Raw genomic sequence first — 12,794 nt, forward strand, 5'->3', positions numbered from 1 at the left:
CTTGGCAGCCTGGCTCCCAGGCAAAGGCCCCGGGGCCGAATCCCAGCCCGGGGGGGGGGGGGGGGGCAGCCTCGGAGAGGGACGAGTTTGACGGAGTGGGGCAGCTCTTTTGCCCCTGAGCCCCGAAGTCCAGCCGGGTCGGGGCGAACGGGCCCCGCGGAGCCCCCGCGCCGAGCCCACAAGGGCCCCGGGGGGCGGCTCCCGGGGGGGCCCTGCTGGAAATCAAGCCCCAGGCCGGACGCTGCCCGGGGGAGGGACGGTGGGGGCCCGGCCCGGCCCGGCCCCGCGCTCTCCAGCAGGGGCCGGCCCGGGCTCCGGCCCTGCCTCCGCGGCCGCCCATCGAGGGCGGGAGGCGGAGGCGGCGCGGCCTGGCCCGGAAGCCGGCGGCGGGGAGAGGGGCCGGGCCGGGCCGGGCGGCAGAGGTGAGAGGGGGCCGGGCCCGCTGCGGGCGTCCGGCCTGGGGCCGCCCCGTCCCCGCCGCGCTCTGGCCGGGGCGGCCTGGACCCCCCTGGGCTGGGCTGGGCTGGGGGCTGGACCCCCCCGTCTGCGGGGCCGGGGGAGGGGAGGTGGGGGGGCGGCAGGCCGAGGCCTCCGCCTGGGTCACAGCGGGAAGGAGCCTCCGCCCTCGTGTTCCTGCCCCCGGGATTCAGCGGGACTCGTGGGCCCGGCGCGGCAAAGGCCGAGTAGCCTGGGAGAGGGACCCTGCCCGGGGGCCTGGGCTGAGCTGGGGGGGAGCCCGGGGCTGGGATGGCGGGGGTGGATCAGGATCGGGGGGCCTGGGCTGAGCTGTGTGCGTGGGGAGCCCGGGGCTGGGATGGGGGGGCCTGTGGATCAGAATCGGGGGGCCAGGGCTGAGCTGTGTGCGTGGGGAGCCCAGGGCTGGGATGGGGGGGGGTTGGATCAGGATCGGGGAGCCTGGGCTGAGCTGTGTGCGTGGGGAGCCCGGGGCTGGGATGGGGGGGGGGTTGGATCAGGATTGGGGGGCCAGGGCTGAGCTGTGTGCGTGGGGAGCCCGGGGCTGGGAAGGGGGGGGGTTGGATCAGGATCGGGGGGCCAGGGCTGAGCTGTGTGCGTGGGGAGCCCGGGGCTGGGATGGGGGGGGTTGAATCAGGACTGAGGGGCCTGGGCTGAGCTGTGTGCGTGGGGAGCCCGGGGCTGGGATGGGGGGGCCTGTGGATCAGAATCGGGGGGCCAGGGCTGAGCTGTGTGCGTGGGGAGCCCAGGGCTTGGATGGGGGGGCCTGTGGATCAGAATCGGGGGGCCAGGGCTGAGCTGTGTGTGTGGGGAGCCCGGGGCTGGGATGGGGGGGGTTGGATCAGGATCGGGGGGCCTGGGCTGAGCTGTGTCCGTGGAGAGCCCAGGGCTGGGATGGGGGGGGGTTGGATCAGGATCGGGGGGCCTGGGCTGAGCTGTGTGCGTGGGGAGCCCAGGGCTGGGATGGGGGGGAGCCTGTGGATCAGAATCGGGGGGCCTGGGCTGAGCTGTGTGCGTGGGGAGCCCAGGGCTGGGATAGCGGGGGGCCCATGGATCAAAGATTGGGGTGTGTCCCTCGTCGGCAGAGCTGTGTATGCACTGTACGGCCGCTGTTACTGTCCAGAGTCCACCAGAACTAAATTCCTTTCCTCTCCCTGCCCCAGACTAACCAGCCGCTGCCTTGATTATCCCCTCGGGTGAAGGGATCAGGAGTGGGCTCCTGTTTATACCTTGCTTTCCAAGCATAACACAAAGCATGGGGCAAGCTCCCAGCAGCTGTGTCCTGGGTGCTGGGAGATGAATGGGGTGTGTGGGGGGGGTGCTGTTCTGCCCTTTCTCTTAGGGATTGGGCTCTGCTGGAGCAGGAGACTCTGGACAGGCTCACTGCCCCTTGCCTTCCCCTAGGCACCCCAGAAGCTGTCAGGATTGGGGGGAGGTGGCTGGCATAGCGGGTTCAGCCCCCTAACTGCCCTGGAACCCTGCAGCCTGGTTGCCGAGCTACCCCAGGTGGGAGTTTGACCAGTGCCACCCGTGTAACACCCACGCGCTGAGGCGAGTCATGGCCACGTAGGTGGGTGTTTGAGGGGGACACGTGTAGCTGACATATCTAGCCATCTGGGGGGTGCCAGCATGGGGGTGACTTGCCTGGAGTTCCGGGTTGGGCCTTTGGAGCTGGGTGTATCTGGGCCAAGGGGCAGGGTTAAGTGTGAGTGGTGATTTTGGGGCCCCCCTGGGGTGGAGGGAGGTGCAGGGTGGGTCATGTGGGGGATGACGATGGTTTGGGATCTTGGAGGTTTGTCTGGGGAGCGGGGAAGGAAGGGGGTGACTCTCCCTTGGGTGGGGGGCTAGGAGGGAGGTGGGTCCATGCAGCTGTGACACTGACTCTGCCTCCCTCTCCAGAACACATCTGGTGCTGTCTCCTGGCATCGCCATGTGGCCCTTGCTGTGGATGACTGTGCGGACCTATGCCCCTTACGTCACCTTCCCTGTGGCCTTTGTGGTGGGGGCAGTGGGCTACCACCTGGAGTGGTTCATCCGTGGTGACTCCCCGCAGCCAGCTGAGGAGGAGAAGAGCATCTCGGAGCGGCGGGAGGACAGGAAGCTGCAGGAGATTGCGGGCAAGGACCTGACCGAGGTGGTGAGCCTCAAGGAGAAGCTGGAGTTCACCCCCAGGGCTGTGCTGAACAGGAACCGTCCAGAGAAGAGTTAACCCGGCTGCCCAGTTCCCCCTTTCCTTTGGGTTGGAGCTGAGCACCCAGTCCATCTGGCTGCAGGTCAGGACACTGGGTCCCTTAGCCGGGCTCTTGGAGTCTGTCCCATCTCACCCATGTGTTTTCAACCCCAATCCACCAATATCTGGCTCGTGCTGGGCGTCCACCCCCGTCGCTCACAATGACTATCTTGTGAGGTGGCTGCTTGTTGGAGTTTCCCACCCGTGGATGGAGGTGGAGGAGGCGGCATGGCCAAGGAAGCAGAGCTGGGCAGCCTTGGCCATTGCTGCCCGAGTCCCTGGCGCACCCAGTCACACAGCTAGGGAGAGGGATGACGCTCCAATTCCTGGAGGAGACGGCTCCACTCCCAGGGTGAACCAGGCCCTCGACGCTCGGCCCGCCCTGTCCCAGATCCCTCTGGATCTCCCTGGATTCTGCAGGCTTCCTTTGCCTGGAAACAGCCAAGACTTGCGTCCTGCCCAGGTGGTGGAGCGTGGCTGCCTCTGCCCAGAGGCCGGGGTGTGTGTGTGTCCTGGGAGCTGAATGGCATGGGGTCAAAGTAGGGCAAGGAGGCTTGCACACTGCTCGCCTCCCTGTTCCTGGCTGGGATTCCCCCTCGCTTCTCAGGACCGCCAGATTCACCCTCGCTAGCAGGCACAGCCCCTCCCCAGCCTGAGGGCTCCAGCCACCTTCGCTGTGGTGGGTGCCCCTGGCGTCGGACTGGCGGCTGGCACAGAGTGTGAGGGAAGCTGTAATTGCCTGGCAGGCCAGAGCCTGATGGAGGGAGCTGGAAGCCATTTCACCCTCCTGCCCCGGGAGCCCTGGCAGGGAGCTCTGGGCGCATTGCTGTGGGGCCAAGGTTTGGGAAATGAAATGACCTTGCAGTTGTGTAGAACGAAGCCAGATTAAACCAGCCTGAGAACTCAGAGCCTCCATTTTCTTCTTTCCCTCTTGAGTGTTTTGGCTCCCGGTTGGTACCATCCCGTCCCCCTGCCTGACACCCAGCAGCCGAGCGGGACGTTCTAGGGAAAGATCCTGCCTCAGCGGCGTGAAGCTCGTGGGTCCTGCTTGGCTCTGGCGCAGTGGGAGGGGTGGCTGCGTCTCTTCCCCAGCAGCCCGGGTGGGGAGGGGAGTGCTGCCAGCAAGGCCCTCTGTGCACAAGCCGAGGCTGGGTTTCCTCGGGGAGGCAGCGTGCCTGGAGCTGACGTGAGACTCCCCTCTTCTAGAGGGGCTTGGAAATGCAGAGCTCCCATCCTCCAGTCTCCACCCTGTCCTGCTGGGTCCTAGCTGCACCTCTCCTACATGGGACCTGGGCCTGACACTCCCCACTAATGCAGAGCAAAGCCCCTGTTACAAATTCTCTGGTAAACCTCCCCCCACCCCTGAATATTCCAGACATGACAGTGACAAGCCTTTGTGTTTGCTAGTTATCACGGGAGGGGGAGGGGACGACTGGTGACCCCCTTAAAGGGGCCCAGTTCTAAGGGGTTGCAAAAGGAACAATGCAGGAGGTGCTGTGGGTACTTGGTACTTTCTAAGAAACCGGTGCCTTTAAGGGGTCTTGAGGAAGGTTCGTCCAATGGTCGGAGCACTAGCCTGGGCTGTGGAGGAAGACCTGGATTCAATTCCTGCTTGGCCACCGTGGGTGGCCCCTGGGAAGTCACTTAGTCCTCTTGTGCCTCGGTTCCCCATCTGTAAAATGGGGCTAAGAGCACTGTTGTGAGAGTAAACACTAAAGATTGGGAGGGGCTCAGACCCCCGGGCCAGTTCAGTGTGATAGAGAGAAACTGGGCACCCACAATCAGTTGCCACTTGGAGGGTGAACACCCACAAAGCTTTATCCTGGTCCAAATCTGCCCCCTTTTAAAGGGAGAGGGACTTATTTTGAGCAGCGGGCTGCTGTTCCTTCATCGTAACAAGGGTAGCTGGGAAGAGCCGGTGTGTGCCAAGGGCTGAAATGTGCATTAGCAGGAGAAGGCATTAGACCTTTGTGACTGATCCCCCTTTCCGGGGGCGGGGGGCGGCAAGGGTTGGGTTTGTTTTGCTTTAAAGGGGCTTTTTCAAGACGAGTACAAACGCTTTCACAAGAGCCTGACCCTTCCTGCAAGCTGGCCTGTCAGCCTGGTTTGTAGCCATCTGCGTGGCTGTCTTCGGGAGAGGGCCAGAAACCTGCCCTGCACAGCGCTCTGCCTGTCAATCATTGCTACTAAACGATGGGGGTGGGGATGGAAAGTCGCCTTCCCCTTCACCTGCCCACCAATCCCGACTAACGTTTTCTTGACCCCTCAGGCCCTGACCCTGCTGCCCGCTTGCTGCTGGGAGCACTGCCATTGACTTCAGCATGTATCCATGTCGTGATCCCTCGTGCACTGGCAGGGGGTGGGCTCAGCACTTCCCCGGGGCCGCAGGGCGGGGAGCTGGCTGGAGGGCGGGTGCCCCCGGAGAGCAGCCATGCTAGTGACGAGGAGACAGGACAAGGGGGTTGGACGGGAGGCCAGTGGCTGGCATGTGCAGCGAGGGGGAGGAGTGGGGATCTGGCACAGGTCTGGCTGCTGCAGTGAGGGCCTCCCCCTGCAGTGGCTGTGGTTGCTCTCAAAGCCACTGGACGCACAGTTTAAATTGAATCCAGGTAGGGCGCTGGCCCCTCTGGCATGCTCTGCTGCAGGGGCTGGCCCTGTGTCTTGCTGCGTGCCTTGGATGGGGTGAGTTCAGGAGATAATTGGCTGCGGGTGGCGATGAATTGGCTGGTGTGATCCAAGCAGCCCCCTGGGCTTCGGCTGGGCGATCCTGGTTCTTGGCTGTCAGGGCTGAGCAGGGAGCTGCATGAGGCCAGGAGGAGCATTCAATGAAATCTGGCACCTTGGCATTTCCATCGTCCAGGGCCTTGTTTGACTAGCACCTGGGCCTGGAAAAAAACTCTGGTGGTCTCCAGCTGGTGCAGCCCCTGCAGTGCTGGGAGCAGAGAAGCTCTGCCGGCCGGTAGAGCTGACTCTCCGTGGTGGTAGGGGAGCGTGGCCCAAATAAACCCAAATCTGAGCAGCGCAAATGCCTGAAATCCCCTGGCACTTTCCCTGCTCTCTGGGGGCCTGGCTGTACCACGAGGCGGTGCGCCCCCAAGTGGCAGTGAGGTGCATTGACACCCGTGCTGCTTCAACGTGGCTTTGCTCCTAAAGAGGTAGAAAAAAGCACAAAACGGGGGGGGGGAGGGTAGGGAGGAGCGAGTGTGGGGTGCCGCCCTCCTTCAGTGTGACCCTGGAACTGCCAACCGACCCAGCTCCTTCTGAGGTCCCTACTGAGCCACTCAGTCCTCCCCAAACCCGCTAGGCAGCTGGGTGAGGGGCGCCGGCCCCTGCTCTGCACACCAAGGGCATGTGCACAGCAGGAGAGAGGTGACACTTTTCAGCCAAGGACACTGTAGTGAACCTCCCGGTCTTCCCTGGGCTCTGCAATGTCTGCGCAGAATACATACAACTTTCTTCCTTAAGGTCTCAGCTAAAAGGACCCTGCACCAGCCCAAGGCACAGAGCTCGGCTAATGTCACCTGAGAAGGAACCTGACCTCATTCCAAGGGACCTGAGAACCTGCAGCTCTCTCTGAAGTTGGGGGGGGGGGGCGGGTTCAGGGCTGAGCATCTCTGGACACTGGGTGGGTGGGTGCTGAGTGTTTGCTTGTGGCTCAGGTGTGTGTGTGTTACGTGTGTGTGTGTGTGTGTACGTTTGCGGTGTGTGTGTACAGGTGCAGTTTGCAGTGATCTCAGCTCTGCCAGGAGAGGGGACGCAGAGCGAAGTTGACCCTTTGGGAGAGCACCCAGCAAAGGATTCTAGGGAATACTGTCAATCATAACGAGCCTCCTCCAGTCCCACTGTAACCCTCTGGACATCAGTGGCTTTCACCAGGTGTGAGTTTGGCCCAAATATCCCAGGAGGAACACAATGGACCTCAGAGTGGGAATAGCCTCTACACTGGGCTCTCATCTGACTCTGCCACAGACTCACCCTGGCCATGGTCCTTGCCCTTTCTGTGCCTCGGTTTCCCCATCTACAAAATGAGAGCAGCGGTATAGTATTTCCATCCCTGCCAGGCACATGCCGGCCCATAGCTAGTTCATGTTGCTTGAGGCCTTGAATGCCAGCAGCTAGGACCTAAGTAAACTACAATTATTCATTAATTCCACTGTCATTAACAATGCCAGGGCTTGAAATGCCTGAACTACCCCGACTTATTCTGGTGCCCTCAGTCGAATGACGCTGCGGTGTAGAGTCCCCCGCTGGCCCGCTCAGCATTCGGCGGCAGGATCTGGCTGTGATGGGGCTGCTAAAACATTCCTGATTCTTGGCCCCCCCCCACTTCTTTCTCAGAGCCTTCACTCTCTGCACCAGCCTGTCCTTCCACTGCCGAAGGCGATCAATCCACTGATGAATCCCTGATGTCAGCAGTCTGTTCAGCACTTTGTATCGCTATGGCCCCGTTTCCTCGAGCGCTCTGGGGTTAAAGGTCTCCCTATTTCCCACAGATGTTATGGGTGGTAATCGCTGAATTAGCAGCCAGCTTTGCGCTGGCTCCTTGATCCCCTAGCTGACAGCTTTATTAGCACCACTTGCCGTCTTGTGTTTATCTCCTGTACTTGCTCCCAAGTCGGGCTGTAATAATAACCCTCTTTCCTGCTGTCCTTCCAGCCAGGAATCCCTGACTCCTCACCAGCAGGCACTGAGGAGCCCTCCAGAGTTTATCATCCCCATGGGAACCAAGGGGGAAGGTGAGGGGCCGGGAGTTGGCCCAGATCACCCAGCAGGCCAGCGACAGGTCAGAAGCCTGCACTTTTTCCTTGCCTGGCCCTACCAGCTTTCTGTGGAGCTGGGAAGGTTCTCATGGAGCTGCCCAAGCTGCCTCGACCATCCCGTTGGGTCCCTGCTGTGCTAAGGACCTGAGCCCTTGTGCCACAGGATCCCTGCCACCTGGAATCCAGCACCTCAGCAAGGGAGCCTCACCCCTCGCTGCCGGCCTTGTCTCACCCAAGGGCCATCTGCTGCCACCCAGCGGTCACTGCCCACTAATGCAGAACATTTGCAGGGAAACCCATTTTTGCATTTTCAAAGGTGAGCCTTTTGCATCAGGAACCTCACTGACGCGAGCAGGGAGCAGGAGCCCAGCACACTAGTGGCCAGCTCCTTAGCTGGTGTAAATCAGTGTAACTCCAGCACAGTGGATGAAGCAATGCTGATTTACACCAGGTGAGGATCAGGTCCCATATTCAGATTAAGTAGCTAATTTACCTGGCCCTTTGCAGCATTATATCTGAGCACCCTCTTATAGTTCCTGGCCATAGTTTACCAGGTATCTAACCATCTTCAACAGCAGGATCCTGGTAGGTCTGTGATTCCTACAGCCCCCCTGAAAGTGCTGGGGAGGGCTGTGGGTGGCGTAATCCATTTCCCTAACTCCCAGACCATACTTGCCCCCCTGCTGCAGGGAGTGACTTCTGTAAAAGCTGCCCAGTTCTTTTGATCACCCTGCTACCCAGAGACCAAGTCACTTTTTTAGCTCTGAGCTGTCATTTCCCAGCATTGGCGAAAGGATCTAGGAGCCTGGAAGCTAATAGTTTCCTCCATTGTCTTTTAATTGCCCCCCAAGTGTTTGTTTGGAAGTTGCTTAGCTGGTTCCATTGTGTTGCTTCCAGTAGCCTCCTGTTAAACTAGAACAATACATTCATCCAGGAAAGCCTTCAAACCCAATATTCAATCACTTCACCTCACTGCCTGGGTCCCATCCAGTGTTCATAAAGTTCTCACATCTCAGGATTCTTAGATTATTCCACGTTCAGCACACACCCAACACCCATCAACTGTGTTATTCTCTTCCCCCTCACCAGCAGCTAGGGACTGTTAGCCTCATTTTACAGATGGGTAAACTGAGGCACAGAGCTATGAAGTGACTTTCCCAAGGTCACACAAGCAGCCTGTGGCAGAGCTGGGCATTGACCCCAAAGCTCCCGAGTCCCGGTTCAAAGAGTCCCAATAAATCCCAGCAATGCGCTGCTTGTGAACAATCCACCAGGCAAGGATTATTCCCTGAAATATGCAGCAAATAAAGTCACTGGGGGCAGGATTATTCATGGTGATTTGTGTTGAATAATCAGGCTTGCTACACGCTACTTCCCAGCTCTTACACAGGACCATTCAAGGAACAAATCAGCTCCCAGGCTGCTATCATGAGGCTGCGTCAACCCAGCTGGGATGTAGCTGACATGCTGCGAGGGCCTTGTGGAAGGGGATCAGTAAACATTTCCAGTAGCAACAGCTTAGACGTCTAAGGCCCAAAGCATCGTCTGTGCAAAACGGCAGCAAAGCAATGGCAGGAAATTCCATCTCCCCACACGCTGCCTGAGTGATTCCCTTCCATATTCTGGGGGCTGGACTTCCCAAGGGGGTGAGGAGGAGACGGGGCTCCCCTGCAGCCGATGCAGAACCTCCAGCTTAGTCCATTCCGCATGTGCATGCACCAGGGAAGCCGTTGATTAGGAAGGCCAGAAGGATACGTGCCTGGCGTTCAGTGAGCAGAGATAACTTTGTTCCTGCTCAAAGCTGCTGGGCTGGATCAAAATCCTGTAGCTGCAGAGGAGGATATGTCATGGGGACCTATGAACCAAGCCCCGGTTACCAACCAATGCATGGTGTAGTCCCCAGCGGGTGCGCGTGAGGGGCCTTCACTAAAGCCTTATCAGCAAGGGGGATTTGACCTGGTTACAAACCCCAGCTCCAGGCAGGCAACGGCGCCGTTAGCTGCTGTTCGCAATTGTGCCGCTAACCCCAGGTGTGTAAGGGAGCTAAGCGCCCCCAGTGCAAGCCAGCTCGTAGAAAGGCTTTGCCTGTCTATCCTTGGGGTTTGCACCAGTGAGGACAAAGCCTGAGCACTCGTCTCCCGGCACGCTGGACACGTTGCCGAGGGGCATGTGGACAGTAAGGGAGGAGGTGTGTAACGGCGCCGGCGTGTGTAATTCACTGCCCCCATGTGGCACTAGCCGTGCTGTGGATGCGCTGATGTCTTTACCATTACCCATAGGCTTGTCTCCCAAGGCGAGGGGGTGTCAGTCCCGTTGGAGCCTGGCTGAAATCCATCTCAGGCACGCTGGATCCCTAATCTGCCCCCCGCAGCATCAGTACCACGGGGAGGGGGCTCTTCGTCACCGCCTGCCCTGCTGGGTTGTTCTGAGCTGGTTAAACGGTTGCCGCGTTCCAGCCCAGAGGTGGCCCATATGGAAGGCCCCTTCGCAACTGCCCCATGCCCTGCAGCAGGGCCAGGGTGAGCTGGGCTTCTAGGAGGGGCTTAAACAGGCTGCAGGGTTGTTTAATAGGGAGCTTGCTTGCTTTGTGCTATGCCCCCCTCCTGCCTGCCCCTGTCCCCGCAGCGCCTGCTTGGCCTGCGTGCGCCCTTGTTTGCTGACCTGAATTTGGCGCCGACTCGGCTGGGACATGGGCAGCTTGTCAGCGGGGGCATTACTGACACCAGGTCATTCAAGGAGCTGGGGGAGGGGAAGGGGGCTGCTTCCGGGGTCAGGCTGGAGGGGTGCAAAAGGCAAGGCTGATGGCACTAGTGTGGGGGAGTATCCAGCGGCGTCAGCTGCTCAGGGCTGCGGACTCAGGCCACCCCCCTTCCCTTACTGGAGAGGCCAGCGTCCACAAAGCCCCCTTGCTGTCCACTCTGCACAGCCCGGGACTCCCAGCTCCTCATCACGCACACCTGGGCGGCTGTGGCCTGCATCACCGCCAGGCTGGTCTAGGATCACAGCACGCAGCTTGAGGGAAGTCCTATTAGCTCATTGCAAGGATATTGGCCTCCTGCAAGACTAGAGTGCCCCCCCCCCCCAACCTCCCAGCCTGGATACAGCTGAGCTTCACCTGACCTTGCACAAAGGCTGGGTAGACCAGCGGGTGGCTTGGTAGCGATGCAGCATTGTTCATGCAAACAGCGGCCCAAAGCTCTTTGCAGAGTGAACATGCAAATAACAGTTGCGGGGAGCAGGGGGTGGGGGGGGGGGTTGACATGGCAGTAACTCAGCAAGGAAAGGAGGAAAGATGCAGTGTGAAATGAAAAGGAGAGTGGAAGAGGTACAGCGATAAGGGCCGGGGACCATATGACCCTTCCCTTCTATCCAGGCCTAGCTAGTGACCCCCTCGGGGTTGCGGGGTGTTTTGGTGGGGCTCTGCTATGCAGCTGGCTGTGCATATGTTGTATGGGGCTAGAACTCCAGGGTTCTATTCTCAGGCTTCATTACTGCCCAATGGCAGCATGAAGAGCCCTGGGGGGGGGGCTCCCTGAAAGTCCCCCCCTGCACAGGGGACTGCCCCCCTGAGTGTGGTGCTGGTGTAAGAGCTCTGCACTAGCCTCTGGCATTTGGGGAGGGGGAGGAGTGTGGTTGGAGTGCATCATACTATGGGTAGGCTCTGCTACCCAGGGCCCATTGGACACTGCATTAGAGCAGCCCCGAGACTGCTCTAACTTACACTGGGAGCTAGACAGGGCCCTGGATGGCCCAGGCTACCAGGAACACAGAGGTGTGAAGCCATCTTCATGCCCCTTCCATCCGTGCCCCAAGCATGGGATTGGGGTAACTGCACCCGCTCACCCTGACACTGAAGCCACACCCAGCGAGCTGCTGGTGTCGGGTTGGGCAGTGTCTGGGCACTGCTGCACACCCAGCTGTGGCCCAATGCATGGGAACCTAGGCTGGAAAACTGACGAGCACCTAAGCCCCCGGAGCCGAGCCAGGGCCAGGCAATGAAAACAAAGCAGACGATCCTGTGGAAATCCCCAGGGGAACTGTCTGCTGCTTGCCCCATCCCTTCAATGGCTGCTCTGGCCTGTTTCCCAGGCTCCCTTTCTGCCCTTTTTCCATGAGCTTGTGGGAATCTTGTCTCAGCCTCTCGCGGGGTGACCCACTTCCTGGCGTGGTCTCCACGGCCCTGGAGCTGCCGACTCCAGCTGCACCTTCTTCCCCAGCAACCAGGCACAGCCAAAGCGCTTGGTTGCTCAGAGGAGCCGGTCTGTGTTTACACTGTAATGTGGGCCGAGAGCTGGAGAGGCCAAGTGGGGTGATGCCCTGATACACCCCCCCCCTTTGCCCTGCTCATTTTTCTGGCCACTGAAACCCAATGGCCAGAGCTCTTGTTGCAGCCTGGCGTAGTTAGAGCAGGTGCCGACAGCAAAGGGGGCTGAAACATCACTGGGTGAAACGGTGTCAGAGGCTGAACGAGGGGCTTTGTGTGCGGGGGGGCTTTTAAACCCGTTCAGTTAAACTGGTGCCACAAGCTGTGTGGTTGCTCCGAGTGCCATTTAAGCTGGGTTTATTTTGGGTTAGCGTACGGGAACTGGGATAAAAGTGTGTGTGTGAGAGCGAGAGAGAGCGAACAACAAGCCCAGGGACTCGGGATGGGGAGTGCGGTGGGTATGGCAGTGGGGTTTGCAGAACCCAGTAACTCAGCAATCATGTCATTTGGGGTGCGGGGGCGGGGGAGTAGAGCTGCAGTGGGGGTCCCATAGACTTTGTTGTCCTCTCCCAGAAATCTTTGGGCTGGTGCATTATTTGCTTCCTGTTTATTTAGCCAGGTAAGGGGACGATTCCCTCGCGTCTCAGGGGGTACAACGGCTAGCTTAGGATGGGTTTATCTTGGCCATGGTGAAGTGTCAGTAGCCCGGGGGGTGGGGTGGTGGTGGTGGGGGGGGCTCGTTTGCATTCTTGCCCATTCACACAGCCTAGCACACCAAGAGGACCAGGCTCCTTGCCTGGCTGAGTCCCTGGTCGGGCACCCAGAAGGCCTGGCGTCCAGTCCCTTGCTCTACCCACTAGCCCACACATGTCCCTGAGCTAGGAATTGAACCCAGGCATGCCCCCCCCCCCCATGCTCAGAGCCAAGAGCAGTATGTGTGAGGCCTACTTCACAGGCCCCATGGCCCTCCCAGCGCCAGGAAGAGAACCCAGGTGTCCTGTCTCCCAGTCACACCGCCCCCACTCAGCTGTACCCACCAGCCAAGCCTTCAATGCGCTGCCCCAGCGTACTGTGGGTGCCATGGCGTGCTGGGGTGGGGGATGATTTCAAGGGTGCACTGGTGGGG

At 60.0% G+C, this 12,794-nt stretch overlaps 1 protein-coding gene across 3 annotated transcripts; it reads left to right on the top strand.

The window, feature by feature from the left end:
* The first annotated feature begins 336 nt into the window (after window positions 1-336).
* On the top strand, window positions 337-3,606 carry SMIM12 (small integral membrane protein 12). Of its 3 annotated transcripts, none has more exons than XM_074934691.1 (2): window positions 337-422; window positions 2,374-3,606. In XM_074934691.1, exon 2 carries the CDS (start codon window positions 2,405-2,407, stop codon window positions 2,681-2,683), a length of 279 nt encoding a protein of 92 aa, XP_074790792.1. In that variant the 5' UTR covers window positions 337-422; window positions 2,374-2,404; the 3' UTR covers window positions 2,684-3,606. The 3 variants fall into 3 exon arrangements, with proteins under 3 accessions (XP_074790792.1, XP_074790795.1, XP_074790794.1); XM_074934694.1 differs by lacking the exon at window positions 337-422 and adding an exon at window positions 587-683; XM_074934693.1 differs by lacking the exon at window positions 337-422 and adding an exon at window positions 1,806-2,044.
* Window positions 3,607-12,794: the final 9,188 nt, after the last annotated feature.

The sequence above is a fragment of the Natator depressus genome, chromosome 19, assembly GCF_965152275.1.
Source record: "Natator depressus isolate rNatDep1 chromosome 19, rNatDep2.hap1, whole genome shotgun sequence".
NCBI lineage: Eukaryota > Metazoa > Chordata > Testudines > Cheloniidae > Natator > Natator depressus.

Excerpts from the sequence above, each read along its gene's own strand:
- SMIM12 (XM_074934691.1), top strand. The coding sequence starts at position 2,405 with ATGTGGCCCTTGCTGTGGATGACTGTGCGGACCTATGCCCCTTACGTC.